General features: G+C 43.1%; 1 protein-coding gene and 1 long non-coding RNA gene across 2 annotated transcripts; both read left to right on the top strand.

Annotated features, from left to right (window-relative positions):
- Positions 1-399: 399 nt before the first annotated feature.
- Positions 400-3793, top strand: LOC105032344 (vicilin-like seed storage protein At4g36700). Its single transcript, XM_010906777.3, has 5 exons — positions 400-706; positions 1050-1228; positions 1328-1408; positions 1633-1938; positions 2046-3793. Exons 1-5 carry the CDS (start codon positions 439-441, stop codon positions 3405-3407), a joined length of 2196 nt encoding a protein of 731 aa, XP_010905079.1. The 5' UTR covers positions 400-438; the 3' UTR covers positions 3408-3793.
- Positions 3794-3854: 61 nt separating this feature from the next.
- LOC140854127 (uncharacterized) lies at positions 3855-8357 on the top strand. Its single transcript, XR_012137234.1, has 3 exons — positions 3855-6793; positions 6872-7468; positions 7540-8357. It is a non-coding gene; the product is annotated as an uncharacterized lncRNA (long non-coding RNA).
- The last annotated feature ends 11650 nt before the right edge of the window (positions 8358-20007 follow it).

Below are 20007 nucleotides of genomic sequence, written 5' to 3'. Positions count from 1 at the left end.
ACCCCGATGAGGCAGTGCCAAACAAACCTAAATCCCAAGGCCCAGGCCACTCAATGGGCCTAGAACATCTAAAGCCCAATCAAAGAGGCCCATAATGATCAAATGTACGTCCAACCAAGTCGGCCACCCTGCTACTCCGGCTTGAGAAGTTTCAACATTTTTGGGCCCATCAGAGCCTTCTGCTGATTAGTGATCCTGTCTCCACCGTCTGATCAGTCTCCCATGTATCAAAGACCCAGTCACAGCCTGAGAAGTTGAGAGACTCCACGTACCACCATCAAAACCAACACGTGGCATCCATTCCGTTCGACTCCCGACGCAACGTGGCAGCCATGCACGTCGCCTCCCACGGCTCCCCACGTAGCCTCCCATTCATATAAACCCTCGTCCCAACCCTCACATCTCTCCGAGTTACTAAGGGAAACATAGTGTGAAAAGATGGGAAAGATGGCATCTACTTTGCTAGCAGCGATCTTTTTGTGGTCCCTTGTGGCCATTAATGGCGAGGAGTTTCCAAGCTTTGGGCCGCTGGTGACCAGGGAGAGCAGGAGAACTTTGGTGACAACTGATTCTGGGATGATCACAGCCGTTGATGTGCATGATGGGTACAAGGGGCTTTACCACCTTCAGTTCATCACCATGGAGCCCAGCTCGCTCTTCCTCCCTGTGCTTCTTCACACTGACATGTTGTTCTATGTGCAAACAGGTATTCTTACATAATTTTAAGCTGGAAGTGAACAATTTGTCAATTGGTGTGGATTGAGCGACGTTATAGTACTAGGAACTTGAATAGATCTTAAGAGTTATCATTAATATATATATATATATATATATATATATATATATATATATATATATATATATATATATATATATATATATATATATTATTTTTATTTTTATTTTTATTTTATTTTATTTTTTTTTTTTGAAGTACTTCCTTTTTTCGCCCTGTACCTCAAACATCATTTTTTTTATTCGGGGAAAAAAAAAAGACCTTTATGTGGTGATTAATAGGATGTGTGATCATGTATATATCTATGCTGCAGGGAGGGGAACGGTGAGTTACACAACTGAGGATGGTACCACCCAGGTCGATGTGAAGCGCGGTGATATCTATAGGCTGGAGGAGGGCACCGTTTTCTATGTGAGAAGCCACCCCGATCCTATGAGAGAGAAGCTAAGGATTCATGCCATCTTTGACACCAATAATATGGAAAACCCCTCGGTATGGTTCCTAACCTTCAAAACCCCTCGGCATGATTCTATTCTTTCTTGAAGGTGGCTTATGTACCGTGATGATGGTTACGTGCTGGGTTGCATGCAGGAATCCTTTGTTGGAGCTTACTCAAATATCAGTGACTTGGTCCGAGGCTTTGATGAAAAAGTTCTCGAGATGAGTTTTGCGGTAAAAGATTCTGCTTGGTTGAATTTTCTTCTTACAGATCTCTTTAATAAGAAATGCAGGATGTATTTAGCTAGCCCGTATGGATGCATTCTTTTTCTATATTAAATTTTATGTTGTTCTAGTGTCCATTGATTCTGATAGCCACTTGATGTACGTGATGGTACTTCGTGGTGGTGGAGCATATTCGATCTTGGGATAATTTGTTGAAATTTTTGTTTGGCAAGGTTTCTGAGGAAATCATTCGCAGTATCGAATGGGTTAAGCCTCCATCAATTATACCTTTCACACCTAAGAAGAATGAGAGTAGGAAGCATAACTGGAAAGAGGGAATATTTGAAGCTCTTGTAGGATTTCAAGGTCCAACTGACATCATAAACAAGAAGAAGAAGACAAAAACTAAGACGTTTAACATTTACACCGCCACTCCTGATGTGGAGAACTGCAACGGATGGAGCATTGCAGTGACTAAAAAAGAATTTCGATCTCTCAAGGGCTCACAGTTTGGGGTGTTCATGGTGAACTTGACCAAGGCAAGCAATCTTCGTCATCACCAGTGCTTTGCGTTTCTTAAAATCTTATTCTTTGTACAAGCTTGCTTTCCACATGATGCACTAAATGAAGGTTTTAATGCTTGAAGGGTTCTATGATGGGGCCTCACTGGAATCCCACAGCAACGGAGATCGCTGTAGTGATCGAAGGGCAAGGCATGGTACAAGTTGTTTGCCCCAGCAAACCTTCAGGTGAGGGTGGGGACACGTTCAGATGTCGAAACACAAAGTTTAGGGTTAAAGAAGGGGATCTTTTTGTTGTGCCAAGGTATCATCCAATGGTGCAAATATCATTCAACAATAATTCATTCGTCTTTGTGGGGTTCAGCACCATGGTAAAAAAGAACTATCCTCAGTTCTTGGTGGGGGAGAGGTCGGTTCTTCAAACAATTGAGAGAGAGATCTTGGAAGTGTCCTTTAATTCTTCAAATACCACGATTGAAACTTTGTTAACATCCCAGCGGGAGTCCATAATGCTTGCTTGTACTTCATGTGCCGAGGAACTAGAAAGACAAATGGAGGAAGAGATTGAGAGGCAAAAGCGAGAAGAAGAAGAAGCAAGAAAGAGGGAGGAAGAAGAAGCAAGAAAGAGGGAGGAAGAGGAGGAAGCTAGGAGGAGGCAGGAAGAAGAGGAGGCTAGAAGGGAGGAAGAGGAAGCTAGAAGGGAGAAAGAGGAAGAGGCCAGAAAGAGGGAAGAGGAGGAAGCTCGAAGGAGAGAGGAAGAAGCTGAAGCTAGGAGGTGGCAGGAAGAAGAGGAGGCTAGAAGGAGAGAGGAGGAAGAGACTAGGAAGAAGGCAGAGGAGGAGACTCGAAGGAGAGAGGAAGAAGAAGAAGAGGAGGCTAGAAGGAGAGAGGAGGAAGAGACTAGGAAGAAGGAAGAGGAGGAGGCTCGGAGGAGAGAGGAAGAAGCAGAAGCTAGGAGGAGGCAGGAAGAGGAGGCTAAAAGGGAGCAGGAGGAAGCTAGAAGGAGAGAGGAAGAAGAGGCGAGGAAGAGGGAAGAGGAGGAAACTAGGAAGAGAGAGGAAGAGGAGGAAGAAGCTAGAAGGAGAGAGAAAGAAGAGGCAAGGAAGAGGGAAGAGGAGGAAGCTAAGAAGAGAGAGGAAGAGGAGGCTAGAAAGGCGGAGAAAGAAACTGAAAGGAGAGAGGAAGAAGAGGTTAGGGAGAGAGAAGAGAAGGAAGCTAAAGAGGAGGTTAGAAAAAAAGAAGAGACAAGAGAGAAGGAAGAGGAGGAAGCTAAAATGAGAGAGGAAGAGGAGGAAGCTGAAAGGAGAGAGGAAGAGGCTAGAAGAAGAGAGAAGGAAAGGGCTCAGAAAAGGGAGGAGGAAGAAGAAGCAAAAAAGAGAGAAGAAGAGGAAGGTGGTGGCACAAGGGAGGAGAAAGAGCCAACTAATGGGAAATGGAGGGGAAAAACAAGCCTAGAGATTAGAAAAATAAAGGGAAGGAACATATGATAGAGAAAAAAGAGGATGAAAGATGAAGAAAATGGAGGGTAAGAGTAGTGGTGGAACAGGTAAGAGCAGAAGGGAGAGTTCTTTGGAAGAAAATGTAGAGGGTTTAGGGGAATGGAGAGTTCTTTGGAAGCAAATGTGGAGAGTTTAACGTACAGGTTTGTTCTAGTGGAAGGAATAACAGCATTTAATAGTATATTGCTTTTTGTGTAGCTTGTGAAAGCTTCTATTTGTAATCATTTTAGGATTCGACTTTGTTTCCCTAAATTCCTTGTTTAATAATTTCAGTGCTATGTATTTTGTTGCTAGTTGTTTTACCTTTCCGGACAGCTAAAACATGTTGGTTTGCAAGTGCTCTGGTATCTTATGTTAGCGCGTTTGTCCCCTTATTTCTTCTGTATTCTTTCTTCTTTATCCATCTCTTGTTTTTTTTCTTTTTTTTTTTTTTTTTTTTTTTTTTTTTTTTTGCCCCTATCAGATTGTTTTGAAAAAACATAACAATATATTTCTCATATCTAACAAGGCTAAATGTAAAACAAAAGTCTTTCTACAAAGGCCTATGACTTGCTTTAATTGCGGTCACGTGAAATACATTCCCATTGCCAAATTAAAGCTACAATTCATTAAACTCTGAACTTCCAGAAGGTCAACAGGAGAGTTTAAACCAATAGCGGGTTTGTCTTCCTACCTAGAGTTGACACAACCAATGTCCGGGAATTAGCCATCTATGTTCTCTGGCTTTCATCTTCTATCATGGCGTTCTAAACAACAAATAATCCAATAATCATGATAAAATCAACCGCATAAAATACTCTTGTTTCGTGTCCCTGTTGCTGTTGTTGCAACTGCTGCTGGAAACCTTACAAATCATGAATCAAAATCTATGTGCCTGATGTCATTGCTTTTTTTGATAAAAATCCCTACTGCTATTGTTGCGACTCCTGCCGGATTCTTATCCAAAGGTGCGAACTTGAAAGACAGACTGAATAGTTCCAACAAAGTACCATTTTCTTTTTTTTTTTTGGGGTAAAAAATAAAGTAACATTTTCAGAATGGGAAAACTAGCACTTGTTATCCTTATTATGTTAATATTTAAATAAAGTTTTGAAACAAAATAACTGTATAGAGAAAATATACAGTTAATATGTAGCTAATCATTCTTATTACGAACAATCTCTGATTGCGTTAGACTCCAATGAAAAGTAATCCGCAAAAAAAAGTTCACTGATCGAAACTGTATCCGACGGAGATCCTCCGATGCTTAAGTCAGTAGAAAATGGTAAACAATAGATATTTTAGAATAGAATCTGACAAGGTTTAGCCCAGAAGTATCTTATCAATGTTGTCCCCTTACCTTCCCTTTATAAGCAATTTGGGTGTAACTATCGAACATGTAGGATCTCGTTTATTGTGGTACGAAAGGGTAGTTAATCTTCATTATCAGGCTATAATCAAGGAGTTAGTAGGTGACTTATGCCCACTAATAGTCATGGTATAGAGCAGTTTCTCACGATTGTGGTATCATAACTATAGATTTTAATATACCGACTGTGTCGGTGATCTTAGCGTATCTATTGTACGTCGGTGCTTTTGATATACCGACTGACTATCAGTCGATGACTCTGATATACTGATTGGTCATCGGTCATGTAGTCGATCGAGTCGTTATAGTTTGTAGCCATCAGAAAAGTCGATTGAAAGTTACCGATAGTCAGTTGGCTTATCGATCGATAGTCGGTTGTCCGTATTCATGGCGTCAATAGAATATCGGGTGATGAGCCTTGTAGATGCTGTAGTCAAATCGGATCTCCTTTGGCGGTCCGATCTTAACAGTCTACCATCCATTGCTGGCACATAATCGGGAGGCCGACAGTGAGTTGGAGGGAGCAGGTTTGATTGTTCCAACAGTTGCTCCCACTCCCAAATCCAAGATGGCTTGATATATTGGATGATGGGAGTTACCATGTGTTGCCTCGAGTCCAAAATGGCTTGACACGTTGGATGATGGAGGTCACCACGTGTCACCTCGAGCTTCGATTCCACGATCATTTCGATTGTAGGTATTAATGACCTTGAAAATCAAAAGTCTCCAACCATTTTGTCGCTTCGATGGTCGTGCGATCATTATTAGCATGTCTAGTCGAAGAGATGATTATTAATGTTGCAGTCAATTAGACAGTCGAACGATTTGATTAATTTGAATTTAACCAGTCGGGTGCCGCCACACGTCCAATGATAATTGGCTCTTGATGATACACGGATAGTACTAATGTGTCTCGATCAGACGGTAGGTGCATTCAAAGGTCTGACTTTTTTTCGGCCATCATACTGCCAAGTGTCAAGATCTGAAAATTCTTAATTTGGACGAATTCATCTCATCCGTTGGTAAGCTCTATATAAAGGTTGTCTTCCTTCGTTAAGATTTTTTTTTTGCTGCAAACTCTGAGAGTCCGAGAGTTTTTGTGGGTGTCGACCATCGAGAGCTTCATTGGGGTTCCAGTGGGTATTGAAAGCCTCATCTTCTTCTTCCCTACCTTCGTGGTCTCCAGGTCTCCACAGCTTTAGCTTTTAGGTTGGCCTCTTGTCCTTCCATCCTTTTTGCTTCCTTTCAGTTTTTTTTCACCATTATCAATGGCAAGTAGCAGTAGGAAAGAGAAAACTAAGGTTAGGAAAGAAAACAGGCCTGTAGACAGGGCTCCTAGCCTTGAACCCTCTCAGGGTAGTCGATCGGTTGGTTCGGTTGGCGATTCTCTTTCGAATCCGACAATAGAGATTTTCTCTCTGATCGAATCCATCGTTATCTGCCTCCGAAAGCAGTATCGCATTACGAAGTAGTTTCAGCTGTCTGCATCCGATCCGGATGATCGAGTAGTTTTCCCTCCTTCGAACCATGTAGCATTTTACATAGAGAACCTTCGGACCGGCCTTCATTTTTCGATTCTGGACTTTGTTCGAAATGTTTTGGATTATTATAGTATCTATCCGGACCAACTTACTCCGAACCCCATTCGACTTCTTATTAGTTTTGCCATATGCTTCCGACCAATCTTCGAATGTCACTTTTCCGACCCTTCTTTGTACTCCGCCCCCACCCTAAGACTGAGAATTGGTGGTTCTTTAGTCCGAAAGAGGATCTGTCCTTCATTACCGATCTTCCTTCTTCCATCTATAGATGGAAAAATCAATTCTTTTTTGTCTCTTCTTTTTTACCGTTGGACTTTCCTTCCACTTGAAAAATTTAAAGGTGAGCCCGAATGAAAACACCAAAGTCGATGCCACCGACAAAGAAGACTTCCTCCGATTGAAGGATATGAAAGTCCCTCCACAGCAGGAGCTATTGACGGAGTAGGCTCTGTATGATGCCGGACTTAGTACGGTGCTTGCCGCAGGTATAGCATAGTGTAGTTCTTTCATTTTTCATTTGACTTTAAATTTATAGCTAAGTTGTTGTTTTTTTCTATTTGCAGTTATGCGACCGTCTGCTGAAGAGATCCGACAAGCTACCGTCAAGAAGAGGCCCACTGTTGGTGTGGGTCCCTCTCGATTTCGAAGAAGAGTCGGTCCAACACACTATTGGTGGTTGTTCCTAAGGTCGGCATCGAAGTGGTTGTTGCATTGTCAGCCCCGATGGTCCTTCCACCACCTGAAGTCTTATCACCTGTTAGGCAATCAAGCAATCATGACATCGTCGTGGTCGTCGATCCAGAGCCGGCCAGCAAGGGGCCGACAGTATCTCGGGTGCCTCCAACGCCCGAACCAAAACTGACCAGCATGGGCCTGACAGTATCTCGAGCACCTCCTAGCCCGAATGGATGATGACTCCAATCGACCAGCCATCCGCTCGGAAGTGAGAGAAGGCACCAGAAGTTTCGATCGATGGTGAGGCTCAAGAAAGGAAGACGAAGCACTGCGACATTCAGGTATCTACTGGGGAGTCGGCCCTGGGTGATCCGAAACTGGTCAAAAAGCTCTTGGAGGTCGCACGTCTCCCGATAGATCAGGAGAACAAGAGGAGTCGAATCATGTCCGATATATTTTCATCATTTTACCCGACAATCCTTAGTGTAAGTTGGTATTCTGTTTTCCACTTGCCTTTCTTCTACTTATTTTTTCTAACTGTTCTCCTTCTTTTCAGCTGGTGCATGACATGTCGGCATTGGAGAGAGGATATTAAGGGATCGCAGATCTTCGTAGGACATGGGCCGAGAAAGTTGCGGCCACAAATGCCGACAAAGCTGTTGCCGTAGAATGTCTACAAGCGGCAACTGAGCGAGAAGAGATGTATCAAGAAGAGACTTCCCATACGAAGGTCAAGTTGGAGTCAGCTTGGGCCGAGTTGGAGTCGGCTCAACAGTCCGTCAAGTCCCAAAAGGCCCAGATCCAGAAGAAGAATATAATCAGTCGACTCTGGGGGGCGTGCGCAACTGTTTCAAAAAGCTAGAGGGAGAGTAGAAGAAGCATCGGACCATCGAAGCAAGGCTGGCACTAGTCGATGCAGAGTCGGCTTCCACCAAGGAGGAGGTGAAGACCACCCAAGAAGCTCTCAGTCAGGCATAAAAGACTCTTAGTCGAGCCATCGAGGACTACAAGAAGTCTGAAGACTTCAAGAATGAAGTCCTCGAAAGCAGCGAAGAAGCCTACTAGGTCAGGTACATGGACAGCAGGAATGTTGTCAGAGAACTCTATCCGAAGCTAGATTTAAGCAGCATCACAGTTCCATCCCCTGAAGAAAAGGCGGCAGAAGCAGCTCCAACTGTCGAAGGGACTGCCCCAGCCATTGAAGAAGTCACACTGGCATTGATCAAAGTAGAGCCGGCTACTGTCGAAGTCCAAGAGATTGAAGCAGTAATGGTGGTCGAAGCAGCTGCTGTGACTGAAGTTGCTGGTGAAGACGAGCAACAGTCGGCGTAGATAGGTTTTTAGTTTTTATTGTCAGACTGTAGTCTGATTTTTCTTTTATAATCGGACCTTAGTCCGATTTTGTAATCCTCTATTGATAAATAAAAGAAAATATTTCTCAAGTGTTGAACTTTTTGAAAGTGATCATCATTCGTAATAGATAATTGCTGCCAATATAGTCAAATAGCAATCGGTAGTTGATGTCGTAGAATTTGTCGAATATCTTTGGGCATATTATTCTGCTCAATCGTAATCGAGTCGGTATTTACTCTGTCTGACCGTAGTCGGATCGACATATTACTCTGCTCGATCTTAGTCGAGTCGGCATATAGTTCCGCACAATCGTAGTTGAGTTGGCATAAGATTTTGCTTAGCCGTAGTTGAGTCGGCCTATATAGACATCCAACATGTGTTGTTATGTAGATTCGACCAACCTGAGTTGGCATGTAGATTAGTTGATAGGTCGTCGGTCAAACATCACATTTGTAGATAGTCAGATATTCGATTGAAAGTAGAAAATCCATCATATCATTTCGAATATACTGTATATATAGCCAACTTCATTAGTAATACATTTATAGGTTGTCGGCATTCTATGTTGGGGATGTCTAATCAGGACATCACCACCACAAAATCTTTTTGATACCACTCGTCGTAATAAAAAGAAAGAAAAAAAATAATACAGACACAATCAGATACGTAGAACAGCCCAAGCACTGCCTCCACAAGGTATGCAAGCTTCACTATGAAAAGAGAACACAAGTATAAGAAGAGAATATTCACTTTCAACTCTCCATATACGACTCTCTCAACCAGAAGCTACCCTCATAAAAGCTCTCTCAAATTTTTTAAGGAGACCCTCTCACAGACCTGCCAGTACCAGGGTCCTCAATGCCCCTAGACACTTTCTATAAAGTAAACCATTACATCATGCCTCTCTGCAGCTTCTCTGTCTGACGTTCTGCTCTACCTTTAATCCCTTGTCGGTGCTCTACAGGGTCTGCTCTGCCCGCTGCGCACACTCGGAGCTCTATCGGACTCCTTCCGACAGCTGCACGAGCCTCCCTTACACTGATGCCTCTGCTCACGACTTTCTATTGCGCTCTCAGCATGTTCACGGTTTCGTTCACCCACAGAGCCTCTTAAAGGCCCTAAAACCCAGCTCAAATTAGAATCAGACTCTGGATCGGACTCCTATAGCTTCTCGGGCATCTGGTTGTGCCTCAAATCAAAAACTGACCATTGGATCGTGTCCCATCATGTCAGATCACACCTCTGATCTTCCTAGGATGGCTCATAGCCGCCTGATTGTGACCGCAATCATCCGAAGCCATCTGATCGTGCATCGATCCACATGAGCCATCGTGAGCCGTCGTGAGCTGTGAGAAACCAGCCCGAAATGCTTGCTCGTCCACCAACACCATGTGAAATGCGGTGTGAAATACTGTCGGTCTATGCATGGGGTGTGGATCGCATGAAAGCACTGGGCTGCACCCACGCATCCATTAGGCCGGGCCCGTGCGCCCTCGCGCTGGGCCGCGCACTTGTGGCTGACCCGCACACACCCACATGCTAGGCCTAGGCCTGGCCCATGCGCCTGTGGGCTCATCTGCCACCCATGGGCCCTACCAATCCACCTCCTCGCCTTCTTTCATGCGTATCTTCTCCATTTAGACTCTGTTTGGACTGTTCTTTCACTCGTTGGACTCTGTTCGTCATCTTGTATCTCATTCTAGACTTCTTGTGGATCGAATCTTGAAATATTTTCTAACAATCTCCATCTCGACTCAATATTCGATCTCCATCTGACTTTAAGAATTTTTGGATCTTCTCACCCCCATGTCCTGGGACAATTGCCTGCTACTCATGGATGGGCAAACATGGGAGTCAAGCCAGACTGCTCGATCCCATCTCCGTCATATGTTGTGCACCTCACATCATCTCTTATCTAAGACCTACTCGGAGTAGCCTCCGTGCGATGTCGCTCATCCTCCCAAGTCTCTCGTCCTGTGTCCGATCCATCTCCATCTGGAGCTCCACCTCACATTGGGCTCCTGCTGGCATCCTCCATGTAGACGATTTCTCCTTGCAAAAAAGAGCATCGATCAACCCTCCATGATCGATTTTCACCTTGATTGCACCAGTCTTCTCCATCTTCAATCTTGCTTACCACCGCCGCAATCTGCGTTCTAGTACCATCTCGCTCTGATATCAATTGTTGAAAATGTCTGATCAAGATACCACCACCACAGGATATTTTCAATACCACTCATCGCAGCAGGAAGAAAGAAAAAATTAATACAGACAATTAGATACATGGAACAGCCCAAGCGCTGCCTCCACGGGATATGCAAGCTTTATTATGAAAAGATAATACAAGTACAAGAGAAGAACATCCACTCTCAACTCTCCGTACATAACTCTCTCAACTAGAAGCTACCCTCACAAAAGCTCTATCAAATCCTCCAAGAAAATCCTCTCACATGCCTGCCAGTACCAGGGTCCTCGACGCCCCTAGATGCTTCCTATGGAGCGAAACGCTATATCGTCTCTCCGTAGCTGCTTTGTCTGACATTCTGCTCTGCCCTGATCCCCTGTCGATGCTCTATAAGGTCTGCTCTGCTCGTTGCGCACACTCGAAGCTCTGTCGGATTCCTTCCGATGACTGCATGAGCCTCCCTCGCACTAATGCCTCCACTCGTGGCTCTCTGCCGCACTCTCAGCATGTTAAAGGTTCTATTCGCCCACAGAACCTTTTAAAGGCCTTAAAATCCAGCTCAGATCGAAATCAGACTCTGGATCGGACTCTTGTAGCTTCTCGACTATTCGATCATACGTCAGATCAAAAATTGACCGTTGGATCACATCCCATCGTGCCAGATTATGCCTCTGATCTCCCTGGGATGACTCACAGCCGTCCGATCATGACCGCAATCATCCGAAGCCACCTGATCATGCATCGATCCATGAGAGCCATCATGAGCCATGAGAAATCAGCCCAAAATGCTCGCTAATCCACCATACACTACATGAAATGCAGTGTGAAATGTTGTCGGTCCATGCATGGGGCATGGACCGCATGAAGGTGTTGGGCTGCGCCTGCGCATCCGTTGGGCCGTGCGCTCGTGGTCGGCCCACATGTGTCCGCATGCTAGGCCTGGGCCTGGCCTACACGCCTATGGGCCCGCCAGCCCTATGGGCCCGTCTGCTGCCTGTGGGCCCTACCAGCCCATCTCCTCATCTTCTTTCATGCGTATCTTCTCTATTTAGACTCTATTTGGACTGTTCTTGAGCTTGTTGGACTCCGTTCGCCGTTCTGGATCTCGTTCTAAATTTTTTATGGATCGAATCTTGAGGTATATTTTTTAACATTCTACATCCGGGAGACAGTCATTCTGTTAAGGGTCTCAGTCGATATGCACCCAGGTGAAGGATTTCGATCATCCTGTAGGGTCCTTTTCAGTTTGGAGATAACTTTTCTTGATCCAAGGCTTTCTTAAGATCAAGTCTCTGAGATGAAAATTTTTTGGCTTGATCCTTGCATTATAATGCTCGGCTACCCTTTGTTAGTATGTAGCCATTCTTATTTGAGCTTATTGTCGAACCTCTGGAAGCAAGTCCAAGTCGGCCCTTCAATAGTCAGAATTGCTTGGTTCTACATACTATTCGACCCTCATTGATGATAATCTGATCTCTAATGGGATCACTGCTTCTATTCAATATGTCAGATTGAACGATGACTCTTTCGTTCGGATGCATGGAGTCATCCTATAAGCCCATAAGATTGGGTATAACTCTTCTACCTATAAGTCTTTGGCTTCATTCAGTCGGAGCTTGAGACCATATAGAATTATTTGGTTTATCACTTTCACTTCACCATTTAATTGTGGATGGCCGATAGAGGTGAGTTTATGCGTGATATAAAGTTTTGCACAGAACTCTTTGAATTTTTGATTGTCAAATTATCAATGATTATTAGTGATGATGGTGTGTGGCAATTCAAACCGACATATAATGGACTTCTGAATGAAGTCTTCCATTTTGCCTTCGATGATTTATGCTTGGGGTTTTGCCTCCACCCATTTGGTGAAGTAATCAATGGCAACCATCAGGAACTTCCAATAACCAGTCGCTAGAGGAAAAGAATCGAGTATGTCGGTTCTCTAATGTACGAATGGCCATGGTACAATGATTGACGTTGACTAGCTAGCCGGTTAATATTGTATGTTAGCATACTTTTAACATGCTTTGCATCTCCGAACAAGCTCAACTGCGTCTTTCCTTATGGTGGGCCAGTAGTTCCCCAGTCGTAGAACTTTGTAGGTTAGTGGTTTGCCCCCCAAGTGATTTTTGCAAACCCTTCATGGACTTCTCGAAGAGCATAATCAACTTCGGTAGGTCTCAAGCACTTTAGCAGTAGAAGAGAATGATCTTTTGTATAGCCATCCATTCGTTAGTACATACAGTGAAGCCATCCATCTTAGTCGTTTGGCTTCTAACAAATCTCTAGAAAGAGTACTATCAGTTAAGTATTAAATGATCGAATCCATCTAGCTTGGTTTGTCATTTATTCCTTGCACTTTATCGACCTTGTCAATACACGATTGTTCGAGATATTCGACGAACGTTCAGCCAAGTAGATTGGAAGAAGTAATCACTAGTCAAGAAAGTGCATCGGTACGTGCATTCTCTTTTCTTGGAATGTGAGAAATCTCGAAATATTTGAAAGTTTGAATAAGATCCCTCACTTTTCAAAGGTACTTCATCATGGTCGGATCTCGGACCTCAAATTTGCCTCTGACCTGATCAGTAATCAACTGCGAGTCGGTGAAGATCTTCAAATTTTCTATACCAAGCTCTCTCACAATCTTCAAGCCAGCTAGCAAGGCTTCATATTCGATTTGATTATTGAAAACTTTGAAGTTGAACTAAAGGGCATATTCAGTCACTGTCCCTTCGAAGTTGGTGAGGATGAGGCCAGCTCTACTCTCTTGAGCGTTGGATGCTCCATCAACATGTAACACCTATACAGATTTTGGTTTGACTTTTGAATTCTCAATTTGCTCTGACTTATCGTCAGATTTGTGATCGATCTATCATCAGGTACAGCACACTCAACGACGAAATCGACTAAGACTTGGGCTTTCATTGATGGTCATGGGCGATATTGTATGTCGAATTCACTGAGTTTGATCGTCCACTTCGTCATTCGATCGGAGGTATTTGGTCGATGTAAGATCACCTTTAAAGGTTGGTCTGTCAAGATGACTATCAAGTATGCTTGAAAATACGATCGAAATTATTGAGTCGATATAATCAGAGTGTAAATCATCTTCTTTGTCTTTGAGTATCTTGTCTCAGCATTGTAAAGTACTTTGCTAGTGTAATAGATGGACCGTTGAATTTGGCTTCCATCCTTCCAGATGAGAACTGAACTTACTGCTTCTGAAAAAATTGCCAAGTAGAGATACAGTGTTTCCCCTTCCTTTGGTTTTGTAAGTAGTGGGGGAGATGTCAAGTACTTTTTCAAGTCTTCAAAGGCCTGTCGGTATTTGTTTGACCATGAGAAATCTTTCGTTTGCCGTAAGATCTTAAAAAGGGGCAGATACCTTCCTGCTGACTTTGAGATAAATCAACTAAATGCGGCAATCCTTCCATTCAGCTGTTGTATCTCTTTGTTGGAGCTGGGATGCTTCATATCGAGAATAGCTTTTATCTTCTATGGATTAACTTCAATTCCTCATTGTGATATAAGAAATCCAAGAAACTTTCCAACAGTCATGCCGAATACACAGATAGTCGGATTCAACTTCATACGATGTCGTCAAAGTGTGTCGAAAACTTCTTCTAAGTTTCAGACATGATCATGGGTTTCGACGCTTTTCACCAGCATATCATCGATATAAACTTTCATGTTGCATCTAATTTGTACCTTGAACACTTTATTGACCAATCATTGGTATGTCATCCCAATATTCTTCAAGCCGAATGGCATCACTTTGTAGCAATATATGCTCTTATCGGTCATTAAAGTTATGTTCTCTTCATTCTCGGATGTCATTCAGATATGATTGTATCCCAAAAAGACATCCATGAAGCTCAAGAGTCTGTGCTCTGAGGTTGCATCGACTAACTAATCAATCTTCGATAGAGGGAAGCTGTCCTTCGAGCATGCTTTATTCAAGTTGGTATAGTCGATACAGATCCTCTACTTTCGATTGGCTTTTCTCACCATCACGGTGTTGGCTAGCCAATCCAGATAATTGGCTTCTCTAATGAAGTCTGCCGCAAGAAGCTTGTCCACTTCTTCATCGATAATCTTTTGCCTTTCAGGGGTAAAAGGTCTTTTTTATCGATTTAACTTTTGGGTCGACGTTTAGCTGGTGAGTTATTATTTTCGGAGGTATTCCGGACATGTCAGCTACCGATCAAGCAAAGACATCGACATTTGCTCTCAATAGATCTACTAGTTGCTTCCGCTCCGACTCAGATAGTTGTGACCTGATCTGAATAGTTTTAGTTAAGTCATCTTCTTTTAGTAGGATCGAAATTAGTTGTTCAACCGACTCTCTCTTTTTTTTATTATCTCTTTGATCTAGTTTGTCGATCGATAGAGGGTCTTCAGGTTTGTTACTGTCGACAGACACCATGAAGCAGCATCGAACCAGTTGTTGATCCCCTCGCATTTCGTCGATCTCATTCTTTCTCAAAAATCGAACAAATAGATGGTAAGTCGAGACAACCGCTCTTAATGCATTACGTCCCGATCATCCGAGTATAGCATTGTAAGTCGAAGGAACTCAAACAATCGTGAACATTAAGAAGATGGTGCTTTGTCATGGTTCGGTTCTTGCAGCTAGGGGGAGAGTAATTTTTTTCTCCACACGGACTGCATCTCCAGTGAAGCTGACTAAAGGCATAGAGACTTTTTTGAGTCGGTCAGTCGGTGGTCGCATTTGAAAAAAAATAGAATAGAATAAGACATTAATCGAACTTTCATTATCCACAAAAAATTTTTTTACATCAAAATTTGCTATCATCATCGAGATGACGACAGCATCATCATGAAGAGTTTATACTTCTTGAGCATCATCATCCAAAAAAGAGATTACATTATCATGTCGTTGCTTTTTAGATAAATCTTTTTCGAAGTTTGCCCCCCAATCTCTTGATCGATCGAAAATTATGTTGATGACTCCTACCATCGGTCGGTTGTTGTTCGTCTCCTCAGGTTGAAGCTGAGGTTGTTAGGTGATAAGAGATTGAGTCAGGCGATCGCATCGAAACTTCCCAAGATAGCCCTATCAAATGAGATCTTCTATCTCGTCCTTTAATTGAATACATTGTTTGGTATCGTGACCATGGTCATGATGGAACCGACAGTATTTTCTCTTGTCATGGTTCCTCAGAGGCATTTTCATTAGTGGAGGACGTCGAAGGTAGTCTTCTCTCTCTATCTCCATCAAGATCTATGCACGAGTAGAGAGAGGAGTGTAGGAGTCATACTTGAAACTATAGTTGTTCGGTTTCGAACTCCGTCGTCGGGGTGAAGCTTCTTTGTTGGCTGATGGCTGACTTGGCTCGGTCAGAGCTCCACTCTTTTGCTTTTTTTCTAATCTTTCTTCTCTGATTCGCATCGGTTAGATATGCTTTCTTTCGCGCATACGTACTTGTATGCATGCTCAAGAAGTTCGAAGGAGTGTTTTGTTAAGCGACCAAGCGAACTTAGAGCTTCTGAGCCCCCTCTTCATCGCTGAGATAGCTATGTCTTCATTGAGGTCCCGAACCTCAAGTGTGGCCGTGTTGAAACATGCCATAAAGTCTCTAAATTTTTCTCCCTCTTGCTGTTTGAGAGAGAATAGACTGTCAGATGTTCGTGGCATCTTCCTGTTGGTGCTGAAGTGGGCCATGAATGATTGCTCCAGCTACTCGAAAGACTGTATGCTTCCCGACTGGAGTCCATAATACCAGGTCCGAGCAGCTTTCCAAATGGTGGCCGAAAAATCAAAATATAAGTGGGCATCGATTGCCCCTTAAATCATCATGAGAGTCTTGTAGCTCTCCAGGTGGTCAACAGAGACAGTGGAGCCGTCATAAGGCTCCATTTGTGGCATTTTGAACCGAGTCGAGATCGGCTTGTCCAAGATACGTCAGGAGAAGAGTGGAGTGGCATGGATGCCAAAGTCGCTGGAAGACCCTCGGCCATCAACCTGGAGCTGGGTGAGTCAGCAGTCAAGGTCCTTAAGCTTATCCTCATAGTCATCGAACCACCGCTGCTGAGAAAAGATAGAGATAGAATCCCCTGAAGAACTTGAGGATGAAGAAGTCGAAAGTGAATGCGGCCTCTTCCCCTTCTTGATACTGTGGTAGCAAGAAGACCATCGCTGATGGCGGATGGCACGGTGGGAGTGCTGGGATGGTGGTGGCTTGACATGATGGGAATGTTGAGCCGATCATCGTTCTGGGAATAGAGAAGGAGATCATCGTGGGCTATGATGACTGTGCCTGGATGGTACAGTATGCGACACTGGCTCCTCTACCACCGGTTGTTGCTACTGCTATTGCATTTGTTGTTGCTAGAGGTTGTGCACTACCTCCATTAATATTTTCACTTGCTGCACTAGCGCAGCGAATTGCTGTATGTCTACAATGACAACTGGATGCGAGAAATTGAACTCTATCAATGGAGGTGGAGGTGGGGTATCTTTTCGATGGAAAGATTGCCTGACGGAGCCGATGGAGTTATTCTGGACTCTTGTTTTTGCCATGACTAGATTTTTTTTCCCTTTTTGGTGTGTCAATCTATTGCGATCAATCTTCGATTGTGCCTGACTCTAGTGAAAAATAACCTGCAAAAGAAGTCCACTGGCCGAAATTGTGTCCGACAGAAACCTTCCGATGCTTAAATCAGTGGAGAGCGGTAAACAGTAGATATTTTAGAATAGAATCCAATAGGATTTAGCCTAGAAGTGTCTTACCAATACTGTCCTCTTACCTCTCCTTTATAGGCAATTTGGATGTAATCGTCGAACACGTGAAATCCCACTTATTATGGCACGAAAAGGTAGTTAATTCCTATTATCAGGTCATGATCATAGAGTTAGTTGGCGGTTTATGCCTACTAATAGTCGTGGTGTGAAATAATTTTCACAATTGTGGTATCATAACTGTAAATTTTGATATACCAACTGTGTCAGTGATCTTAGCGTACCGATTGTATATCAGTGCTTTTGATATATCGACTGACTATCAGTCGATGACTCTGATATACCGACTGGCCATCGATCATGTAGTCGATCAAGTTATTATTGTTGATTTGTAGCCGCCAATGAAGTCGATTGAAAGTTACCAACAGTCAGTCAGCTTATCAATTGATAATCAACTGTCCATATCCATGATGCTGATAGAACGTCGGGTGATTAGTCTTGTAGATGCTGTAATCAAATCGGATCTCCTTTGACGATCTGGTTTTAACAATCCAACATCTGTTACCGACACATAGTCGGGAGGCTGACAGTGAGTCAAGGGGAGCAGATCTAATTGTCCCAATAGTTCTATTATGATGAGGTTTTGGCTTTTTATTTGTCACACAGACATGTTATATATTTACATTAGAGTGGTGGCATTACATGACCTGATTGTTTTGCGATGATGGCATCTGTAACTCCTAAGCGGGGAACATTTTATGAAACTAGTCAATAAGAGTCTACCCATCAACGAGATCAGGTGGCCTGTCGGACATTAGCTTACACGACATTGAGATCTAAGCAGAATTGCATCTATTAGCTGTCAATGGAGAATAGAGCAACAGCATACTAATTCAAACAACAAAAGAAAATTAGGAAAAAAAAACAATTCTCCATCATAACTGCCGTTCAAATATGAGCATGATGGATGGCTAAAAACTTTATAATGCTGATTCTTGGAATCGTTATATTGCTTTTTTTTTTTCTTTTTCTTTTTTTTTTTGTGTGTGTACGATCTGGATGAGCATGCTCCACCAATCCCAAGAAAATAAGCACCCAATCGATACTACAACAGATTCCATTCCATCAAAAAAAAAAAAGTGTTTCCATATTACTTCTACACAAGGGTGGCAATCGGAAAGAATGATAAACAGATTGGATCAAATACAGATCGGATAAAAAATATCTAAATTTGAACCTAACTTATTTATTAAATAAATTAGATATTGAAATCTGAATCTGATCTATTTAATAAACAAGTTATCCGATCCGATCTGTTTAACCTATTTATATTTATAACCCAGTTAAAAAAAAAAATATTTGTGAATTGTGATCTATTTAAAAAATAAAATAATAAAAAAATAAAAATCTGCTTCTCACCTCTATCTTCGATCTCTGTCTTCGATCTCTGTGGCTCGTCACGCTCTCGACCCGACCGCGACCCACCCCTCCACCCTCGTCGGAGTCATCGCGTGCTCGCCCCTCCGCCCGACCCCCCTCTGCCCTCGCCTACATTGCTGCACTCTCGGCCCAACCGCCCCTCCGCCCGATGCTCTCGGTCTGACAGCCCCTCTGCCCTCACCGGTGTCGCCGCATGCTCGCCCCTTCGCCCAACCCCCTTCTGCCCTCGTTTACATCGCCGCACTCTCGACCCAACTACCCTTCCGCCTGATGCTCTAGGCCCAACAACCCCTCCACATGATGGTCTGGACCCGACTAACCTCTACGGCTTTGCCTCACCTGCATCGCCCCACTCTGGGCCCGACCATGCTCTCGCCGCCTCCAGCTCCTTCGCCTCCAGAAAGTCTCCATGGTCTTGGCCTCTGTGGTCTTCACCTCCGACAAACCTTCGGCAGCGCGAAAAAGAAGAAAAGGGGTGGCCAAAAGGAAGAGCAAAAAAAAAGCCCTAACGGAGCTGCAGGATAGGAACTCAGGCTCAATCACTCGGAAACGAAATCAAGGGATAGCATGGTGTGTTATCGACAATGGGATGTCAGTCATATCATGCAGATGCGGTCATGCAATCCAATTGCTTATGCGGTCATGCAATCCAATTGAAAAAAATCAAAAACGAGCGCGCTCCATACCACAAGCCCGCATAAGAGGAGCTCATTACCTTATTACCCAATGGCCTAATTCATAATTAATTTAAAACTTATATAAGTTAAACGGATCAAACAGGTTAGATATATAAAATCTGAGTTCGATCCAAATAATAAATAGGTCAAATGAAGCGACCTGTTTATGATCCGAATCTATTTAATTTAAATCCAAATCTATTTATGGTGAATCGAATATGGACCGAATTGACGAATTAGATCATATTTGCCGCTCCTACTTCCACACTAAGTAACAATATGCTCGAGACCCGAAATGGGCAATGGCAAAGTAATAATACATTTTAATCTGGATTTTAAGAGATAAATCTCTCGCACAAGCCAAAGGAAAAAGCTCTCACACAATCTCAAATTCTCAATACCGGTCCTTGGTCACATGAAGCTCAACTGGCTGGGAGAGTAGATCCAGGTGAATTTGGGAGGCAACTTTTTTAGAAGGGAAAATGAAAAAAGAATTGGAAAATGACATGGAAACAATTGTCTAAGCAGTTACTGATACGTGTGATGTCATAAACAAAAATGGATGCCGGATTCAGTAGCATTTATTGCACAAAAATAATTTTAAATTAAAAAAAATTATAATGAAATATTGAGAGATATATAGAATATCATAATATACCA

The sequence above is a fragment of the Elaeis guineensis genome, chromosome 15, assembly GCF_000442705.2.
Source record: "Elaeis guineensis isolate ETL-2024a chromosome 15, EG11, whole genome shotgun sequence".
NCBI classification, from domain to species: Eukaryota; Viridiplantae; Streptophyta; class Magnoliopsida; order Arecales; family Arecaceae; genus Elaeis; species Elaeis guineensis.
The sequence above is the reverse complement of the archived record's forward strand: the minus strand, read 5'-3'. Positions and strand labels throughout refer to the sequence as shown.